We start from the raw sequence: 21,822 nt of genomic DNA, 5'->3' as shown, positions 1-21,822 counted from the left end.
TGAAACAGACAGAGGAAGCCACTTGGCTGAGAATTTGCAGAACATCTCCTCTAGATCCTTGCACTAGATCCTTGCACCGAAGTGCTGAGTCTGCTCCCAGCCCCAGGCCCACAGCTTTGGGCAGCAGGTCACTTATGTGCGAGAGCGGCCACATGTACCTGGCAAGACTGGAGTGAGAGATCATGTAAGCCTAAGAATGGGACCCAGCCCCATGCACAGAGGACAATTCTTGTTTCATTCTTTTCCTTGCTGTTTCTTTTCCTTTCCTGGCAGGATTTGGAGGAAGGAAACATGGCTGCCATCTACAGTGGTCACGGAAGGCTTCATGGAAGAGGCAAGCCCTGCCTGGGCCTCAATTTTGGGTGCTGGAGGGAAGCAGGGGCCAAGAGTTATTAATAGGCCTGGCCTGATGGGTCCAGGGAGGCTGAATGTGATACAGACACCCAGCACCGTGGTTGGGGAGTACCTGACACCGGAAGGGGAGGGGGCCAGGGGCTGCGGAGAGCGCCACCTCCCAAAATAGCCAGAGCAGAAGCCTATATAGGTGGCCATCCCACCACCAGGCTCACTTCCTGACAGGACCTCCCACCTGCCCAGCCTTTCAGTGCAGGCTCCAGCCCTCCACCCCCACCTGAGGTGAGTGGCAGCAACCGAGGTTGGAGGATAGAGGGATGCAGCCAGATGAGACAGCTGGAAGGGATAGCAACATCTCCCTGTCCCTAGTGACCCAGGGGGTGCTGGAAGCAAGGCAGCTGGGGAGTGCGAGGCTGAGAGTACCCAATCCTGCTCCTCCACCCAGACTCCTGGTGTGGCCTGGGGCAAACCCCTCCCCCTTCCCTGGTGGCTGGGCCTCAAATTCCCCAGGGTGAAGCCAGACAGCTGGTGATGCCATCAAAGGGGACCCAGAGGGCAGAGGAGGCCAGAGGAGGACTACTGAGGGCTGATGGGTGACCTAACGACATTGGTGCTGTGGCTGGGAGGACTCAGGCCAGGAGGGGGTGTCAAGTTGATGGGAGAACTCAGCAGCAGGCAGAGATAGAGGAAGGAGGCAGAGGAAGACTGGGCTCCTGTCGAGGCTCCAGCCTTTGTCACAGGGTCACTGCTTAGGGGCTCACCAGGAGCCAGTGTGTGGCTGAGATGTGTGGGGCCTGATGAAGCTGGTGATCAGAGAGGCTCATACAGAGGGTCACTGAACTCCACGTGAGTGAGCCTAGGGGTGGGCCCTGCTTGCTATTGTTTCGCCATGTGTCCTTCGGCCACTCCCAGACTCTCTGCTGCCCCAGTTTCTCCACTGGCATAGCTGAAGCGTCCTTCGGCTGGGGAAATCAGTTCTCCAACTAGGCCCCTGGAGTGAGCAGAGCCTGGGAGTTGAAATGATAGCAGAGGAGCCCAGTATGTCTGAGTCAGCAGCCCAGTTGGGGACAAGGTGCAGAAGTGACAGCAGTAGCAGCAGGGGCCAGGGCAGCTGAGGGGTCCTGGGAAGTCCTGGAGCCAAGACGCATCAGGTCAGGAGCTGCAGCCTGGGTGCCTTGGAAGACACTGGCAGGCTGTGGCCTGAAGGAGCTGACTCACAGGGAGGGGGCAACTGGAGCCAGCCGTGGCGTCCTAAGGTTTCCAGGAAGGGCAGCCATCCATGGCTGAGCTGCAGGAGACAGTGTTGACAGTGAGTGTCAGGGAATTTGAGCTACTGGGGAGCTGGACAGCTGCTCTCCCTGGTCCACACCACCCAGGGCAATCACAGCCCCAGGCCCTGCCTACCTGCTCATACCTTAAGTTGGAGTTCCCAGGTCCCACTGCAAAGGACCACTGACATCAACACATCAGAGAGACAGAAGCCCAGCAAAGGTCACAACCGAAGGTCACCCAGGGACTTAGTGCAGCCCAGGATCTAGAACACAGGCCTCCTGACTCCCCGTACAGTGCTCACACACTCTAGAAGCAGCTGATTGCAGCTTGAAACCTTGGGAACCCTGGGGAAGAACACAACCGGTCTCTGGCTGCATAAAGATAGGCACCGTGACATATTCCAGAGGTGAAGTTCAGACCCCTATGCCTGCTTATGTTGTCTAGAAAGTGTGGTCTGAAGGTGCTACCCTCCTTTCAAACATATGTGGGGCTTCCTGGGAGGAAGCATAGCAATTCCAAGTAACCCCCCCAACCTACTTTGCCCAAAAAAGTTTATGGGAGCAGTGGGATTCTGGACCCACGACCCCAGGGCCCAGGAGACCAGTAAAGCAAGAGATCTGAGAATTGTTCTTTGAAAAATCAAGTCAGCAAAAAATTAAAAAATAAAAATTTAAATCAGGTTCTAGAATGTGCATCACTGGCCAGATGTGGGATGAGGCCCTAGCAACTCCGGCCCATACCTGTCCCTGCCACCTCCTCCCTGAGTCTGTCGGGTCAGGTTTCAGGACCTCAGAGCTCAGATTTTGCAGCATAAATTTGCATCCAGGACAGACCAGAGCAGAGGCTGAGGTAGGAGTGGAGAGAGAAAGCGAGCAGGGTCTAGGGGTCCCGGGGTGCAGGCTGGCCCCTGAGGTTCAAGATCTTCCCCCAGGCAGCAGAACATCCTCTGAGGTGCCAAAATCGGAGATCCCGCACTTCCTCCGTGCCCTTGATGGCAGGTGGACTTCCAGACCCCGCTGGTGATGCCGGTGCCCCCTAAATCCCAGAGGTGGCCCCCTCCCCTCGTGTCCTGGCCGCAGCCCCTGGGATCCCGAGGACCCCCGGCCTGGCGGTGCAGGAGCTCGAGCAGGTCCGCGCGCCCTCCTGCCCGCGGCCCGCCCTGCTCAGCCTCGCGGCTGGACTGAGCCTCTCCCGCTGCGCTCAGAGCCCGGGCCCCTGGCGCCATGCCAGGCCCGGCGGGCGTGCGCCCGGCGCGCAGCACTGCAGCGCTGGTCATATGAGCAGAAATGATGAGAAAAGCACTTTTTAATCTTTTCGCACTTGCTCTGCCCGCTCAAACACTTGCAGGATGTCGATGACAGACTTGCTCAACGCTGAAGACATCAAGAAGGCGGTGGGAGCCTTTAGCGGTGAGCAGCGCGCTCCCCTCCCCATCCCTCTCCCCCTCGTCCACCACCTGCGCCCCTGCACTCCGCGGAGCCCCGCCGCGGGTCCTCCCCAGCGCGCTCCTGCCCAGGCTTCCCGTTGGGCGCCGGCGGGGTCGGGGCGGGGGGCGTCCTTGGCAGTTCCCAAACTCTGTCCGGGCCGGACTTGGCGCGGGGAGCGGCCGGGGAAGCAGGCGCCCTGCCCAAGTAACAGAAACTTGAGGGTGCCGAAGGCCGGGTGGCCACGCTAGGAGGACTCAGGGTCCGGGACCAAGGACGAAGACCAGGGTCGGAGGAGAGACCTCCAGGGTCATTGTATGCGCTCTCCAGACATCCTAAGGCACGTGGAGAGGGCGCATCCTCCTTTCCAAGCGACCCCTTTCCTGGACCCTCATTCTGGACAGGACTTTTCCCGCCAGGCGGCAGCCATTGCTGGCCCCCTGAGTGTCCTAGTTCCCTTACTGGGGTTCAGCAACGGACCTGCAGGCGAGGTGACCTTCGGTCACCTTGGAGCCGGCGCGCAGCTCTGCCCAATCCTGCACGGGGCATCCTCAGAGCCTCAAACCTCCAACCTCCTTAGGCGAGCCGGGGAGGGGAACTGGCAGTCTCACCTCTCTGAGCCGCCCGAGCTGCCCGGGACTTCAGCACTTAGGTGCCCGCCTTCCTCCTCCCCTGTCGCCCAGATGGGGAAATCAGGGAACTGGCTTGGAGATGACAGACACTTGCCCAAGGTCACCTAGCTGGGCAGAAGGGTTACTAGAACTGGGTCGCTCAGTCTAGTGTCGGAGGTGGACAGGGCAACTTTCCTTGCCTCTAGCCCAGTGCTGAGGGGAAGAGAACATGACTTCAGCAGCCACCCCCTACACACACGGTACATGATCAAAACTTGTACCCTTCCCCGGGTGTTCTAAAAGAGGATCCCAAGACATAGAAAATTGCAGGCTGTAAAGGACCACCATTCCTTTCTGCTTCGCACCTCCTCCCCTGTGCACAAGCCACCCTCCCAGGGTCCTGGGAAACCCACCCCCTTGACCTGAAGCCCATCTGGGAAGAAACTTAACTGCGTAATTCTTGTGAGACTCCCAACACCCCCTTCCCACTGCCTCAGAAATGGGTTTCTGCGTAGAGTCAGGACTTCTGGGTCTGTCCCTCCTCCTCCCACTGTGTGACCTTGAGAGAAACTTGTCCTTTCTATGTCAATTTTCTGGCAATATAGTCTGCGGTCTAGAAAGAAGGTCAACCCTCCTCCCCCTCCTCCCGCTACCACGTTCATGCCACCTTCAATTTCCCAGCCCACTCCCAACCAACTGACACCCAAAAGGCTTCATGGATGCAAGGTTCTCAGAAGAGCAAAAGTCTTTGGTTCTTAGGTGCTACTCCTATCATCAGCAATGGGTGCAGTGGAGGCGGGGTGTGGGGGCCAGCTTGAGAGCCAGGGAGGTCTGGGTGTGAACACACCTCTTCCACTCCCAGCTGTGTGACCTTGGACAGGGCATCCTCCCTTGCCCGGGCTCCCTCAGCCTCCAATGGAGGTGGATACCTCTCATTCCCCATGACTGGCATGTGGGAATCCATCAACAAATGCCTCGACATCCCCCATTCTCCTCCACTTCCCTACTGCCCTTCTTGGTCCTTGTTTGACCCTACTCTTCCCGACACAGCTGCCGACTCCTTTGACCACAAAAAGTTCTTCCAAATGGTCGGCCTGAAGAAAAAGAGTGCGGACGACGTGAAGAAGGTGTTTCACATCCTGGACAAGGACAAAAGTGGCTTCATCGAGGAGGATGAGCTGGGGTAAGCGGAGGCCTGCAGGCGCTGCCCAGCCTGAGGCTGCGCACGAGGGAGTGGGGGCTGGGACTCTGGCTTCCAAGTGTCCATCAGACATGCCTTTCACTCTGCCCCCTTCACAGAAAGTAACCGTGCTTGAAGGCAGGGCTTGGACCCAGGGGGCCAGGGGAGAAGGCTTCCCGGCGCAGCTGCTTCAGAAGAGTACCTCTGCTGAAAGTGCAGCTAACTAGGTTAAATTATAGCCACTTAATATTGCTAATGGAATGATGCTACTTAATAATTTAATACAAATGAAGGGGTAGTCTTTCTTGCTGCCTAACACCACAGGCAGGGCAGAAACCATTCACTTAAGTATCTCATTGATTTTCATTTGTCTAAAAGACACTTTCCACCATCCTGCAGACCCTAGCCTTCCTGTACCAGTGTGGCTGGTGCAATTTCTGGGCAAGCCAGGGATGCAGAACCAGCTTTAGGGGTCCAGGGGTCCTTGGAGAAAAGCAGAGAAGGAAAAGACTGTGGCTAACAAAATGTATGCTTCCATCTGCAAAAGCATCTCCTGCCACAATCCCCTCGGCCACCCAGCCACGTCTACTGACCCAGGTTGCCTTATGTCACTTTCTGGCCAAGATAGCCTTGAGTTTGTCAAAAAAAGAAGAGGGGTGGGTGTTAAAAAAAAGAGGCCTTTCAAGCAGGCACCTGCCCACCCATCCTGTCTGTCCCCTAAAACTGTCTCACAAGGGTACCTTCTGTCTAGAACCTTCATGTTCTCCCCACTCACATCCAACATACATGCACACTTATGCACGCGCGCGTACACACACACACACACACTCTCTCTCTCTCTCACTCGCAGAGGCTGACTTCCCCCTGTCCTCCAGGCATCACCTTCACCAGGAAGCCTCCCCACTCCTCCCCTCGCCCTAGGTGGGTGGATACAGCTTTTGAGCGCCCTCCTCCACTTCTCCTCTCATTGTGCCCATCACACCATGTGGTCTCTCTCAGAGCACATGACCTCCTTATTTTTTCCAGTGCCTTCCAAAGATCACCACTGTGACCCCCCTTTCCAGCATAGGCCTGACACAGAAATGGCTGTTAGTGGATATTTGTTGAATAAATTAACCAATGTATAGAATGTAGGTCTGTGCTTGATCAGTTAAAAAAAAAAAAAAAAAAAAAAATTAACCAATGTAGGTACCCTCCCTGAAGTGGGATCGACCCTTCGCCAAGGACAGCCTGTCCTTCCCTGAATACTCACCCATGACAGCACAGCCACTGACCAGGCTACCTAGCGCAGCCACCCCTTTCCCCACGCAGACACCAGACACCAGCCCACCCTCCATCCAGTGTCCTTCGAGGCGACCTCGGCCGGACTCCCTCACCGGCTTTCTTCCTTTTCTCCTCCAGATTCATCCTAAAAGGCTTCTCCCCAGATGCCAGAGACCTGTCTGCTAAAGAAACTAAGACGCTGATGGCTGCTGGAGACAAAGATGGAGATGGCAAAATTGGGGTTGACGGTGGGTAGCCGTGACCTGGGGTCTGGGCATACTGTGGATATTGAGGTGTTGGATGCAAAAAGTTTGAAGCTACATCTGTCACAAGGAAGGGATGGTATGGAGGTCCCTCATTCCCCAAGATTAGAAGAAAAAAGGCAGTCTAGATCTGAGAGCTCTGCCACATACTCCAGGCAAAGAAAAACTGGTGTATTATCCTAATGTAAAAACCTAAAGGAACAGATTCTTTTTTTTCCTGCTGGATAGGGGATGCAGGAGGATTTGGGATTTTTTTCCTGAACTCTGCCTGCACTTTTGCATGAATACTGATCCAAGCTCTGCGACCTTGGGTAGTGTTTCTCATTCGCTGGGCCTCTCTCTCCCATCTGTAATCCAAGGAAACAAGGCCGACTAATCCCCAAGGATCCTCTGCCTCTCACATTCTCAGATTCCAGGGATGGAAATTCCTAACTCCTGTCCTCCTCAGCATCTTGTCCTGGTGTCCTGTGACCCCAAGTCTCAAAACCTGTTAGGGCTTTACTCAAGTATACTATTCTAACCTCACAGCAGAGCCAGGAAAAACAGTAAGTCAGAAAGCAGCGGGGAATTTGGACGGGGAAGACCTGGTCCTGCCTTGCTTTGCAAGCTTCGATCTCAGCACAGGCGAGAGGCCGGTGGCCACCATCCACTTCCTTCTGCATTAGGCTCCATGTGGCACTCATAGAGCACACCTGCATTGCCATCTCTTAGCATTATGACTTCTGTGGGAATTACCTCCATTTTGCAGGTGGGCAAATGGACATTGACGGTGCTTAGCCTAGTGCAAAGGGCTAGGACACAGTGGTGGAGTGGGGTCTCGATGAGAAAATGGCATGCTAAGCTGCCATTTTCTCCCATGATAGGCTTTTCTGCTAGTCTCAGAGAAAACTGTGTGTAGGTGCTTGGCCTCTGGACTCCAGGATCTCTGGGTTCAAATCCCAGCCCTACCACTTTCTAGCTGTGTGAACTTGCACAATTAGATAACTACTCTGGGCCTCCATGTTCTCATCTCTGAACTGAAGATAATGATAGTTCTTATAGCATGGTTATGAGGGTTAGATGTGTTAATATGTAAAGTGCTTAGAATAGTACCTTGCATGGATTAAATGCTATATACGTATTTGTTAGTTTTTTTTTTTTAAAACTAGGAAATAGGTTGCATTCATCCTTCTAGCCCCAGTATCTAGCCAATACCTGACACAAAGCAGGTGCTTCATAAACATCTGCTGCCTGAGTATAAGCCCAGACCCCCGTGCTCTGCTCCTTCTCTGCCCCTTGCCAGCTGTGATCTTGAACACATCACCTCTGCACACCTACGTTCCCTTGCCTGGCAAATGGGTGCATGAGCTTCTCCTAAGACCTATTGGGGCTCATTGTGAAAATTAAGTTTCTGTGAAAACAAAATTGCTTTGGGAAAGGTATAAGGATTATGAAAGTAGGTGTACTTTCATAATGTATGAGTTATGGGGCTTTTTTTCTTGTTTATTTCTGCTTGTTTCCTGCCAGTAATGAGAATGGAGAATCACTATTAAGGTCAAATGTAGGGGGTCCCCTGGCCATCTGATGCCAGCTACCCTTCTTGTGGCTGGGAAGGAGGGAGGTGGCTTCAAAGAGGGTATTGGAAAGGCATTGTTGGCCTGGCCACTCCTGGGGCTTCTGGAGTAGAGGGTACTAGAAAGGCATTGTTGGTTTGGCTGCTCCTGGGGCTTCTAGTGCCTGGCAGACTGTCCCTCACACCCCATCCCCACCAATCTGCTTCTCAGACAGCTCCACCCCAAGGCCTGGCTCCCACCTGAACCCTGACCCAGGCCTCTAGACCTGCCTTCCATTTTTATTTGCAGCCAATATGCCGTAGCTCAGAAGCCCTGGGCCGGGTCTTCACGGCTGGCTGCTCACAGACAAGCTACATGAAAAACCAAGTCAGACCTGGCCCAGTTCCCTCCCTCCCCCGCTGCCTCCCTCTCTGCCACACTCAGATCTTAAAGCATCAACTAAACTCTCTTAACAAATCCAGCAGATGTTGACTAAGTAGCAACTCTGTGCCCGGCAATGGAGGAGGTAAAAATAATTCAGGCCCGTTTCCTGGCTGGGTGCCCCTGAGCAGCTGCTCTTTAGCCCTGAGCCCCAGTTTCCTCGTCTGTAAACTAGGCATTATAACATGGGAATGTGGCCTGCAGTGCCCGGCACATAGTAAATGCTCAATAAATGGCAACTGCAATGCCATCTTTTTTTTTTTTTTTTTAGATAGTCCTTCTCTGTCGCCCAGGCTAGAATGCAGTGGCGCAATCTCAGCTCCCCTGCAACCTCCGCCTCCTAGGTTCAAGCAATTCTCCTGCCTCAGCCTTTGAGTAGGTGGGATTTCAGGCACACACCACCATGCCAGGCTAATTTTTGTATTTTTAGTAGAGATGGGATTTCGCCATGTTGGCCAGGCTGGTCTCAAACTCCTGACCTCAAGTGATCCACCCATCTCGGCCTCCCAATATGCTGGGATTACAGGCGTGAGCCACCGCGCCCTGCCATGCAACGTCGTTTTTATTATCTGCACATTGTTTGCAGCTCTACGCATATACACAAATGAGTGATAGTGCCAGCCAGAGGCAGAGGTGCAGGCAGCAGGCATTTTGTGCAGACTTGGAGGCTATGTTGCAGACTGCGGGGGGCAGAGGGAGTGGGGTCCAAGCAAGGCGTTGGCATCAGCCAAGGCTGGAAAGTTTAGGGTATATTCAGAAAGGGGCAAGAAGATTGTTTTGCCAACAATGGGAGGAAAGAATTATTATCTGGGGATGTCATGTGCGTCCACCCTAGGGCTGGGCTCGGTTACCTCATTCGACCTTGGGATGACAGAGGACGTTAAGTGCAGATGTAGAAAGAGCAACCCAGGGAGGGAGTGCAAGGTCACATTGCCAGCGAGGGCCAGAGCCAGGATTCAAACCCAACAGCATGGTCCAGGCCCACCTGTGCAGCCACCACTGAGCTCACAGGCAAGACATAAAATAAACAATAAGCACAGACCACCCTGAGGCAATGGGGCCCCACAGCTCACGCTTTTCAAGTGGGAGGATGCAGACGCCCCCTTCCTCACTTCCAACACCCTAATGCAGGAAGGGTGGGTACAAGGATGCTCAATAGGCGGCAAGTTGGGACGCAGAAACTTTTGGGGTCCCAGGACATTCTGTTTCAGATACTCTGCCTTGCTGTCGCTCCCTCTAAAGACCACAGGGCCTGAGCCTCACCTACTAGCTGGAAGATGCCTTCAACTCCTGGTGGGATCTGGGGCAAGTCCCAGGCCCCCTGTGATCACAAAGTGCCTCGTCTGTAAAACCATGGGGCAGATCACTAGCCAATTGCGGGAGTGCATTCCAGCTCTGGGATTTCACAGATGTCCCAGTGGATTAACCTGTACACAGAGGACCACTTCTCTAGGTAGGCTCAGCTGTGTGACCTTGAATGATGATGGCAATAGCATCTAACTTCACTGAGCACTCAACACGTGCCAGGCACTGTGCTTAGCATTTTACTCATTTAATCTTCCTAGTTATCATTGAAGTGTATACTATTATGATTCCCATTTTATAGATGTGCACACTGAGGCTCAGACAGGCTAAGGGCTTGCATAAACTCTTTAGGCTAGGAAGAGAAAAGATCAAGATCTGAAGTCAGGTCTGTTGAGCTCTGAAGCACATGACCTGTGCTGCCTGCTTCACTCCATTCATTCATTCATTCATTCAGTCTAGTTTACCATAAGACGATTTTATTTATTTGACTTCTTGCCTATTTCTTTCTCCTCCACTAGGATGTCAGGTCCACTGAGCAGCAACTTCATTCAGTTCTAATCCCAGAACCTAGACTAGGGCCTGCCCCATAGTGGGAGAACAAGAAAAGTTTATGGGTTGAATGAATGAATGAATAAACACATGCCCAGCTCTGGGCTGCACTGTGCAGTGATGAGGATGCATAACTGCTGTATGGAGGGGGAGAAGATTGGCAAGCCGAGGGTGGGGATCTGTGCGGACCTGTCGGTAGCAGGTGCTGGGGGAGCCCCAAACCCGAGACTGCCTCTCTTCCCAGCTCTGTTTGTCCTTCTAAAGGTGAGTGATATTTACCAGGTTCTTGAAGATCCTGTATTGAAGGGAGGGGGCAGGAAGACAAAGTTCTAATAATAACCCTTTGCATTCCTGTCTCTGGGGCAACTTCTTCCAGGAAGCTCAAAGGCTTTTATAGATGTGGTTGATTGATTCTCAAAGGCCACCCTGAAAGGCTGGTGCAGAGCTGAGATGGGGGCAGGGGAGAGAGGTTAAGGCTGAAAAGGAAAGAGAAACTAGAAAAAGAGGTGAAGGGTGCCAAAAAAAATTTTTTTTAAAGCAGCTGCTGTTGCAAAGCCCAGGCACAAAAAGCAGACACGGCGGGCTATGTGGCAGGTGCCTTTTCAAGCGCTTCACCTTCATAACAGGTCTCCAACTGGGAGCGGCTGTCAGCATCACCTGGAGGCCTCTGGCAACACAGATGGCTGTGCCAGGCCCCAGGAGTGTCTGATTCCTTCGGCAGGACCTACACTTTTGCATTCCTAACAAGTTAGCAGATGGTGCTAATGATCTGGCGAACCACACTTAGAGAACCACTGCCTTTCGATAATCCTAGGAAGTAGATGCCGCCACTATCCCCATTTTGCAAGTGAAGAAACTGAGGCATTGCGAGAAGTGGCGTGTCCAGGGTCTCTCTGTAGCAGAGTTAGGATGGAGGCTCAGTGGTCCAGCCAGGACCCTTGCCATCATGCTTCACATGGGAATGTGTCCGCAGCTCGGGCCTTCCACACTCAGTGCCTGCCCTCGCAGGATGTGCAGACCGACAGGAATCAAGGTGAGCACCCATTCCCACCTCCTGCGAGCCAAGTACTGCACACAGGCCTGACCTCTTTTAGCTCATTCAAACCTCCCGACAGCTCTACAAGATATCTTTATTACGGGTACAGACAAGGAAACTGAGGCCCAGGGAGGCAGAGCAACTTGCTACAAAGCATCAGGGTCCTCTTCAAACCTTGACTTCTAATATCTTGCTGCAGAGAAGATTCTCATGCCCCATGTGCACACATGCATGCACATAGTCCTAGCTACGTCCTTCCTGAAACCCATTCCCCGTGACGGATCCCCCGTCCTCTGCTTTCAGTGTATCTCAAGAGTCTGGGGTTTGCATTTTGCTCTGTTGCTGAAAAATGCCATCATCATTACTGCCTAACCTTGCAGCGCCCCCCGCCACTCACTCACACGCCTGAAGGAATTTGCCTTTTCTGCCTCCCTCTGACAAAATCTGTTTTCTTTCATTCTTAAGTAGCCTATTTACCTTGAGAGGCAGAGTGGTAGCCTAAGGCCTGGGGCTGGAGTACCTGAGTCAGGCAGAAATTAGCAAGCCAAATGCTGGAGACCCGCAGTGGGAATGGCTATATCTTTTCCTCTCTCAGGACTTCCATTCCTACCTCTGGAAAGTGGGGAGGAAAATACTCACCATACAGGGTTGTTGCTCGAATGAAGGGAATGTTCTGGAAATTACTCCTTTCCGCTTATTCTATGGGAATGCTTTGCTCGTAAGACACCTAAAACCTTTTGAAAGTGGTGGAATCCTCAACAGAAAGGAAACTGAGTCTAAAGCGGGAGAAAAGTGAGAGGGATAGAAGGAGAATTTGCCTCTCTCTGTAATTCCAGCCCTCTGGCTGCTACGGGGATTTGATTTCCAAGCAGGGCAGGATGTACATATCAAGGCCAGGGTCCTGAGGGCAGAGCCTGGAGGTGCACAGTGCTTTGCCCATCTCATTGCACCCTGGTACCAGCTCAATGAGGTCTAGGGGACACAGTGATCCCCACTGAGAGATGTGAAAACTGAGGCCCCGTAGACAGGAAGTGCCAAAGTCACATAGGAAGTCCTTGGCCCAACGGGACCCAGGTCTCCTGACTCCACCACTCCCTCCCCTAAGCTGAGCTGAGACATTTTAGTTATAAATGGCTTCTGTGCTTAACAATCTGCTCCTTTTATTCCCGTGTGGATTTCCCTAGCTCTGGCCTTATGCTGCTCTAGAAAAGATTTAGCAAGGGGAGAGGAAGCAGCCTTCTTTATATAACTGGCCTCCTGCGAAAGGGAGCAGCTGCTAGGGTGGAAAAAGACATTCCCTCTCCATGTATCCCTCTCCTTCTGCCTCTAGGGGTTGCAGCTGGAGTCAGAATGCAGGGCCATTTAATGCCAACCCTTGAGGAAGAGACGTACCCTGGCCCCAGCCACACCTGTTAGAATCTTCCTAGCTGAGTGACACTCAGCCTCAGTTTCCCTGAAAAAAAAAAAGAAGATGAGAGAGCCGACAAGGATGAAATGGAGTAACACACCGCGCAGTGCCTGGCACGGAGCAAGCCCCAGAACTGTTGACGCGGCCTCCTTGCGGCTGTCTGGCTTGGCCCCGCGTGACCCTGCCTCCCAGTTCTCTGGGATGGGAAGGTGATCCTTGCTTGCCATACCAATTTATAAGAAACCTAGCCTGGGAGCTATTTAGAGGCGAGGTGATAAACCAGGAGGCCGGCTCCTTCATCCCGGTCATCATCGCAACAGAGGGAGGGAAAGAGCCTTCCAGCCGCTGACTCAATGGCCGTCTCAGTTTCGCTGTGGGCTATCAGCGTGAGCTGGTCTCACCTGTCAATAGCTTCTAAATTCATCCAATCCCCACAGCCTCAGACTGGGGCAGACCTAATTAGGCTAATTTCAGTTTCCTAAGGGAAAGAAAACAACAGAATCCTCCAGTCCTCTGATCCTCCCTCTGCTGCCTCCCTCCCACACCTGTCCCCACCTTCTGCCTCCTTTGTCTCTTTCTGATTGGACAATGATGACATCTGTGAACTGGCCCCAGGGGGTCTTGGGCGAGGTTTTAGACTGCAAAGGTAATGCCGTACTGGCGAGTCTTAGAAGAGAATGAACATTCTGGATGCCTCCAAAGGAACACTGTCTTTCCTACCTGTCAACATTAAGAGCTGATTTAGTTGCATTCCCACTGTGTGCCAGGCACTGTGCTAGGCTCTCCTCCACTATCTCATGGAGCCCTTACCATAACCCTATAAGGAGATAGTCTCTGTATCCCCATTTTATTGAGAAACTGAGGATCAGAAACTAGTTGTCATGGATGGGTGTGGCAGAGATGGGATGCTGGCTCTGCTGGGATAGATGAGCTGGAAACTCATACCAGGGCAGCTGGTTGCTCTTTAGGCTTTCCGTGCCCTTTGTTTATATCTTCCTTGTCCTGCTTAGTTTCAGGATTTTTGTGGTTAACGTTATGTCAAAGCCCCAACCCGTGTCTGTTGTGCTGGCGAGATCCACAGAGGAGGTGAAACAAATGCTTGTAAGCCAGTTGCTATGTGCCAGGGAAATTACCCTCTCTGGTCTTTCTAATAGTTACACAAGCAGGCATTGTTATACCCACTTTACAGATGAGAAAACTGAGGCTCAGAGAGCTAAAGTAGTGATGGATGACCACCTATCCAGGTAGTGACAGAACAAGTTTCAGACTTAGGTCCAGGGTTGCTGGAGGGTTGTAGGTAGGTACCAGGGTGGAGGCAGGAAGTGCTGGGATAATGGAGATAAATAATGGCAACAAGAACAAGAATGTTAACAAATACCAGTGACAGTACCATTTAGAGCCCCCGCTTCTTGCCAGGCAGCAGCCAGGCATTTATAGCCTTGGTGTCAAAGTGGCTTGAGGTGTAGAAACACCTGGGTTGCAACACCGCCAGATACCAAGAGCTTGCCATGCATCAGGCCTGTGACCAAGAGCTTTAGTGCTGGCTGCTCTGAATGACTTAAGGAACTAGGTACTATCATGAGCTCCATTTTACAAGCGAGGCAACGTATCTAGTTGAAGGTCACAGAAAGAAGAAATGAGAGCTGGGAGTTAACCCCAGCTTGCTTGCTTCAAACACCATGTGACAGTCAGAAAGGCGTCTTCTACACCTGACACTCACCTGTAAGAATACCAAGACCAGGGAGGATGAGGCATCTTATCCAGGGACAGCATGCATGTCTTATCCAGATGGCAAAGTCAAGACCAGAACTCGTCATGCAAAGCTCCATTCCCCATTCTGGAATCCCACGACAGCCAATTCAACTGACCTAGAGTTTCCTGGATCTTTGTGTGGTCATTTGTTTCTCTTTAAGGACAGACCTGAGCATTTTAGAGGAGGCGTGTGGCTAGGAGACCTGTTAGTTAATTGCCTGGCTCCCAAGAGCTCAGCCCTGAGGCAGATACGGCAGTCACGGAAGAAGTGGCTTCTGCCCTCAATTTATCTACAAAGTTCCCTGTTCAAGGTTCTGAGGGGATAAAATTAGAGTTCTGTGTTCTCTGCAGAAAGCCAGGGCATGTGGCTATTGTGACGTCCTAACTGCTTCAGAGCAGATTGCAGGGTGGGCAGCAGGGCGGGGCTTTCAAAAACCCCACAGCTCCAAAGTACTTCCCAAAGTCTGGCTCCAAAATGCCTGACTTGGCAGGGCCCAGTGGCTCACGCCTGTAATCCCAGCACTTTGGGAGGCCGAGGTGGGTGGATCGCCTGAGGTCAGCAGTTCGAGACCAGCCTGGCCAACATGGTGAAACCCTGTCTGCACTAAAAATATAAAAATTAGCTAGGTGTGGTGGTGGGTGCCTGTAATCCCAGCTACTTGGGAGGGAGGCTGAGGCAGGAGAATCACTTGAATCCGGGAGGCGTAGGTTGCAGTGAGCTGAGACTGCACCATTGCACTCTGCCTCTTGTTTTCCACATGGCCCTGACACCTCACCTTCCAGCCTCCGTGTTTCCATCTATAAAATTAGAATCCTCTTAGACTGTTGTGTGAATTATATGGTGTAAGTCAGAACTTGTGAACCCTAAGAAGGACTCATGACCCATGTCATCCATCCATCCAGGACTCATGACCCATCTCATCCATCCATTCATCCATCCACCCATCCATTCACCCACCCTTCAATCCATCCATCCATCCATCCACTATTCCTCCTTCTATCCCTCCCTCCATCCATCCATTCCCAATCCATCCATCCATCCCTCCATCCATCCATTCATCTACCCCTCCATCCATCCCTCCCTCCCTCCAGCCATCCATCTACCCCTCCATCCATCCCTCCCTCTTTCCCTCCCTCTATCCATCCATCCATCCCTCTAACCATGCACCCGGTGTTTATTTATGAGCACCTACTGTGTGCCAGGAACACTCTGGCTGCCAGGAGAGCAGTGAACAAGAGAGAGGCTCCCCTGCCCTCTAGAGTTTACATTCTAGAGGGGGAGACTGACAAAAATAAGTGCATAAATAAGATTATTTCAGAGAGTGCCAAGGACTATGAAGTCAATAAAAAAGGACAAATGTGTTGGGATGGTGATATCTGAGCTGGGACACGTGTCACTCTATACCTAGGTCAAAGTAGGTTGGAAACTACTGGGGAGAAGAAAGAAGCCTAAGAGCATTTCTAGCTTGAATCATGTCTGCTGTGTGACCATGGTCAAGCTACTTAACTTTTGAGCCTCAGTGTGTCTCCCATGGAGTAGTCATAAGAACTCAATGAGACAATACGTGCAAAATGCTTCCGACGTTGGCATTCAATAAATGTTATTTACTAGCTATAATTAATAAAAGTACTACTAATAAAAGACCTCTCAAAAGAACCACCTGCCCTACCTAGGTCCTGGAAGATCACAGGCTCCTGGCTGAGAAAGCAAGCACTTTGGCGCCTGCCCTATGGGAGGGATTCTGTATGAGTGTTTGTGGTTTTGGTATCTATCTGAGACTCCATCCTTGGCACTGCTGTTACCACTCAGCCAGAGAGCCTGGGGGTTCCCAGACCAGCTGGTGGACCCTCACTCTCTCCCACCTTGCATCCCCATATCCAGGTCACCCACCTTTCCTATCCTAGGGGACAGCCTGGGGACGGGAGAGGGTGGTGTCTATTTCCTAAGTCAAATCTCGGAAAGGTGAGGCGCCCAGGTCTGTGTCCCTTCATCTGGCCAGGGGCAGTGCCAGGTTATTTCTACAACATGGCATGTGTTGGTTTGGTTGTGTGTGTGTGTGTTTTCACTTTTTTATTTTGAAATAATTGTGGATTTACATAAGAACTGCAGTAATGGTGCAGAGAGCCCTGTGCCCCCTTCACCCAGCTCCCCTGATGTTAATATTTTACATAACCATAGTACAGTGATGAAAACCAAGAAATTGCCTAAGTGGGTTTTTACATTTGTCTTCCATACAAAGTCCAGGGAGGATGCAGCTCACCTCAGATAAGTCCCAGATACTTTTTGTGGCCTTTTTGAAACCATTTCACAATGAGATTTTTATTTGTCTCTCCCAAGGAATTATTACTGGCCCCTCTCCTCACTCCACTGATGGATGAGGGAACTGAAACCCAGAGAGATACACTTTCCAGCAAATAGGGCCAGACTAGGCCTGGAACCCCTAACTTTCAATCCCCAGCCTGTGCTCTCCCCACATCACAATACTGCAATTTCCTTTTTCCTTTTTTTTTTTGAGATGGAGTCTCACTCTGTCGCCCAGGCTGGAGTGCAGTGGCGCCATCTCTGCTTACTGCAACCTCCACCTCCTAGGTTCAAGCAATTCTGCCTCAGCCTCCTGAGTAGCTGGGATTACAGGCGTGTGTCACCATGCCGAGCTAATTTTTGCATTTTTAGTAGAGACAGGGTTTCACCAATGTTGGCCAGGCTGGTCTCAAACTCCTGACCTCAGGTGATCCACCTGCCTCAGCCTCCCAAAGTGCTAGAATTACACGCATGAGTCACCGTTCCTGGCTGAGACAACACTGCATTTTCTAGGGCAGTGGGGACTTGCCTGAGAACCTTTGCTCCCCAGCAGCTGGGACATGGCATCTCAGAGACACATAGTAGCATGTGGCAGCAAACTCCTTGTCCTCTCTCCTCTTCTGGGGAGAAAAGCAGCAGAGAAGTCCAGAAATATTGCTGGACCCTGAACTTCAGTTTCTTCATCCCTAGAATAGGAACAATGATAAAATGCATCAGATAGGATTATTGTCTGAGGCAAATAAGATATTGCCTATAAAGTATTTCGAATAGTGACGGGCATATGATAAGCATTCAGAAAACTATTATTGTTATTATTGCTATGATTATTATTGTAGCTATTATTAATACTTTTGCATGTGGTAAGACATGATGAAGCAAAAGATATGGTAGGCCCATCATTTCCCAACTCACGTCACTCACCTGCCTATTCATTCATTTATTCATTCATTCATTCATTTTCACACTCACTCTCTGGGTCTCCTGTAGCAGACGCAAGACCCCAGAGAAAGCACCACCCAGGGTCCCACAGTCAGGTGAACAGTCTCTTTTGCACCCCCGCCTCTGACTCACTTTCCTTTGTCATTTTCTTCTGCAGAATTCTCCACTCTGGTGGCTGAAAGCTAAGAAGCACTGACTGCCCCAGGTCTTCCACCTCTCTGCCCTGAACACTGAATCTCAGCCCCTCTTACCACCCTCCTGCATTTCTGTTCAGTTTGTTTATGTTTTTTACTCCCCCCATCCCCTGTGACCCCCTAATGACACCATTCTTCTGGAAAATGCTGAAGAAGCAATAAAGGCTGTACCAGTCAGACTCTGCATGCTCAGGAAGACCCAGGCCTGGTCAGGCACTGGCTTTCTAGATGCATCTGGGAGGGGGTGGGGGCCAGATTTCAACAGCTAGAAAAGATGTGATAGGAGGGAATGAAAGGGAACACCCTCTTTTCTACACTAAGTACTAAGCATGGCACTCTACAGAGGTTACCCACTTACTCCCCAAAACCACCCCATAAGGTAGGTGATGAAACTCCTATTCTCTGAAAAACTAAGTCTCAGAGAGGGGAAATGAGATGTCTAAGCCCACAGAAATAGAATTTGTTAGTGTTGGGGTTTGAATGCAGGTCTGTGGATGGGTAGGTGGATGGGTAGGTGGGTGGGTGGGTGGGTGGATGGATGGATGCATGGATGGATGCATGGATGGATAGATGGATGGATGCATGGATAGATGGATAAGCTAGATGGATGGGTGGATGAGTAGATGGACGGATGGGTGGGTAGATGGGTGGGTGAGTGGGGGGATGGATGCATGGGTGGATATGTGGGTGGATGGGTGGGTGAATGGATGGATGGATGGATAGATGGGTGGCCAGATGGGTAAATGGATGAATGGATGGGTGAATGAATGTATGGATGAATGAGTGGATGGATGGATGGATGGATGGATGGATGGATGGATGGATGGATGGATAGATGGGTGGCCAGATGGGTAAATGGATGAATGGATGGGTGAATGAATGTATGGATGAATGAGTGGATGGATGGATGGATGGATGGATGGATGGATGGATGGATGGATGCACAAATGGGTAAATGGATGAGTAGGTGGGTGAATGGATGTATGGATGAATGGGTGGATGGGTGGGTGGGTGGATGGATGGATGGACACATAGATGGATGGATACTATGAAGACTTTTTGTTACAAATGACAGAAACCCAACTCAAGTAACTTAAGCTAAAAAGGAAGGAAACAAAGGACTTGATTGGCTTATGTGCCTGAATAGTTAGGGGTAGGTCTTCAGGAACAGCTGGATCAAGGGACTCAAGTGATATCATCAGGACTAAGTCCCTCTTTTCCCCTTTCTGAGCACTGCTTTCCTTTGTGCTGAATTTGTTATCAGGAGGGCTCTCCCTTCATGATGATAAGATTCCCCCAGCAGCTCAAGGTGAACATTCAGCATTACTAGCAAAAAAAAAGAACTTCTTGTTCCCAACCACTCCATCAGAAGGCCCCAGATTTAGTCCCATTAATACTAGTAGCTAATGTTTACTGAGCATTTACGCTGTGCTGAGCCCTTTACAGGATTCGATCTGCACAACAGCCCTATGAAATGTGTGCTATTGTTACATCCCTTGTATAGATGAGGAAGCTAAGGCACATAGAATTTAAATGTCAGCCAAAAGTTACACAGCCAGCACAGAGAGGCTCCAGGACCACACCCCCAGTATCACCTCCAGAGCCGTGTCCCTTCCTGAATCAGACACAGAGGCCGGGAGGAGGGATCCTGATTGGAGACAGATGGGGTGGGTCACACACAAGGCTCATGGCCTGAGAGTGGGAGAGGGGTGCCCCTGTGGAAACGAGAAGTGGGGACAGATACTGAGGGTGAAAACGGCCAAGCCCCTGCAGAATAACTTCTGCTATTCCCCAAGACAGCCTTGGGGAGGTTATTTGAGATTTCCCTGGGTGGGGAGGGAGCACTGGAGTGATAGTCTCTCTCTCACCAGACTCCACGCCCTGCCACCTCCCCTGTGCTCTGAGGTGCCGCCCTGGGCAGGGCAGTCAGGGAGGTTCTCCCTGAGGGCCCAGCCCCAAGCAGACAACCCATGAGGACCTAGGCTGAGGGGCAGGGATGGGTAGACCCCCATCCAGGGTGGCAGCCAGGCTCAGAGCAGGCAGGCCCAGGTCTCGGAGGGGATTCGAGACCAGTACTGGGAACTAAGTCAACACTGCAGCAAACCCCAAAGGGCTGCCCTGCAGGGGGCTCAGCCAGGCGCCAAGTCCTCCAGAAAGGTGGCAGGTGAGCCAGAGGTGGAGCACGTGGGAACGAGCCTGGGAGTGGGAATGTGTGTGAGTGGCATATGCAGTGGGCAGGCATGAGGGCGTGTGTACACACACATGCTCCTGACCACAGTCAGAATCAATGCAGACATGGGTCTTCATGTGAGGTCTCAAAGGGCCCAACTTTACACACCGAGGTGGAGCTAGGGAAGAGGAAGGGGGCCCCCCATGCTAGGCTTGTGTGGAATGCAGGGGGAGGGGCTGGGGCTGGGGAGCCAGAGCATTTCACCCAGAAACCAGATCAGGGCCCTGCAAGAGGATAGGCAGGTCAGGACGACAGTGACAGCTGCCCGCCGGCCTGGAGTGGCCTCAGTGCCTCTTGTTCCACACCAGAATGACAGCCTACACCGTGCAATCCAGACTCAGGGCTGCCAACGGCGCAGCAGCCACAGGTGGGAGAGCATGGCCCTTTGACCTCTCGGGGGATGCCGGGCTCCAGGCTCCAGGCTCCAGGACCCTGTCATGAAAAGACTGTGCCTGGGGCCTGGGCAGGTCAAGGAGGAAACAGCTTCCCTGCAAGGGCTTAAGGCCCCTGAGGGATAACAGAGGCAGCAGCAATGGCAGCCACCTTGGGAGTGGGAGGGTTCTATTTACTAAGCCACAGCACCTCATTTCCTCCTTTCAACAAGCCTCAGCAATAAGCACTCCCATTACCCCCGTCACAGGCAAGAAAGCCGAGGCCCTCTGAGGACACACAGCCAGCAAGAGGCAGAGCTGGAATTAAATGCAGAGCTTAATGACCCAACATACCACTGTTCACTGCACAAGGTGACAGCGGTGGGCAGTTTGTGTGGAGGGGGGACGGGAAGGGAGCACGGGAGTGTGGCGGGGGAGGTGGAATGACAAGGGACAGCCTCGCTGAACCCGGCAGTCACTCGCCAAGCCCTCTTCCTCCTGCCTCCCGTATCATGTTCCACTTGGCTGGCCGTTTGTCTCGCTCTTGGTCACCATCTACATCTGGGCCCCCTCACGGGCAGGACTGGACGTGACACAGGGGAGCCTGGCAGCCTGGGTCTCCCATTTGTAAAGAGTCTCCAATTCAGACATAGACATCTGTTCAAATACGACTGTTATCCAGTCAGTGTCTGGAACACAGCTTTGGCATCTTTCTATACTGCAACCTTCACCATGTCAAGGGGGCTGGCTTCTCCCAGTCTCTGGGAGACACTGGGGGGACCGCCCTGGTGTCCAGGGACCCCTGCAGTGGTCCCCGGCCTGTCTCCTGGCCTCCCCTCCCCCTCCCAAACCCACTCTCCACCCAGAGCCCAAGGGCTCTTTCCAAAACGTATATCAAATCACATTGTTCTGTTTAAAGCTGTCCAGCAACTGCCCAATCTATAGAATCAAATCCCAGAGCCAAACACAGAGTTCCTGCCTATGGGCATGACCCAGCCTCCATCCCAGCCCTTCTCCCTCAGTCTGGACCATTCTGCCTCCCTGTCCTCATCACCCCCCTTTCCCTGGCTCAGTCCTCTTCATCCTCAGGAATCCACTCTGGAGCATCACCTCCACTGACATTAGAGCCCCTCCCCTCCTGTAAGTGAAATGAAAAAAACAGTATGTGACAATCTGATTCCCATCCACCCCTCCCAAAGACCATGTGATGCCTGAAATCAGGGCCTGTCTGCAGGGGGCCCATCCTGCTGGATCCCAGGACCTGGCACCAAAAAAGATGCTGGGCTTCACTCATCCTGATGCAGATGTGGTCACAAAGGCCCAGCGTGGCTTGTGACTCACTCAAAGCCACATAGCAGTGCAGAGCAGAGCAGAGCAGAACGGGGCTTGGCCCCAG

At 52.1% G+C, this 21,822-nt stretch overlaps 2 protein-coding genes across 6 annotated transcripts in view; one reads left to right on the top strand and one right to left on the bottom strand.

The window, feature by feature from the left end:
* The window catches only part of NCF4 (neutrophil cytosolic factor 4), a 95,088-nt gene that overhangs the window by 56,229 nt on the left and 17,037 nt on the right, over window positions 1-21,822 (bottom strand). For 2 of the 4 annotated variants that reach the window (XM_012476360.2, XM_064368002.1), the window contains exon 2: window positions 17,222-17,378. In XM_012476360.2, coding sequence (XP_012331783.2) covers window positions 17,222-17,376 — 155 coding nt within the window. In that variant the 5' untranslated portion in view covers window positions 17,377-17,378. Of the gene's footprint in view, window positions 1-17,221; window positions 17,379-21,822 lie in introns of those variants that run through there. The other 2 variants (XM_064368000.1, XM_064368001.1) reach the window with 1 other exon arrangement.
* On the top strand, window positions 545-18,004 carry PVALB (parvalbumin). 2 transcript variants are annotated; one of them, XM_012476366.2, is made up of 5 exons: window positions 545-636; window positions 2,974-3,035; window positions 4,712-4,844; window positions 6,243-6,352; window positions 12,561-15,207. In XM_012476366.2, the coding sequence occupies exons 2-5, from the start codon at window positions 2,975-2,977 to the stop codon at window positions 12,644-12,646; spliced, it is 390 nt and encodes a 129-aa protein (XP_012331789.1). In that variant the 5' UTR covers window positions 545-636; window position 2,974; the 3' UTR covers window positions 12,647-15,207. The 2 variants fall into 2 exon arrangements, with proteins under 2 accessions (XP_012331789.1, XP_012331791.1); XM_012476368.3 differs by lacking the exon at window positions 12,561-15,207 and adding an exon at window positions 17,789-18,004 and having other exon boundaries at window positions 552-636.

Source organism: Aotus nancymaae, unplaced genomic scaffold (genome assembly GCF_030222135.1).
Source record: "Aotus nancymaae isolate 86718 unplaced genomic scaffold, 86718_ANA_hifiasm-v0.15.2.pri h1tg000076l, whole genome shotgun sequence".
Classification (NCBI taxonomy): Eukaryota; Metazoa; Chordata; class Mammalia; order Primates; family Aotidae; genus Aotus; species Aotus nancymaae.
The sequence above is the reverse complement of the archived record's forward strand: the minus strand, read 5'-3'. Positions and strand labels throughout refer to the sequence as shown.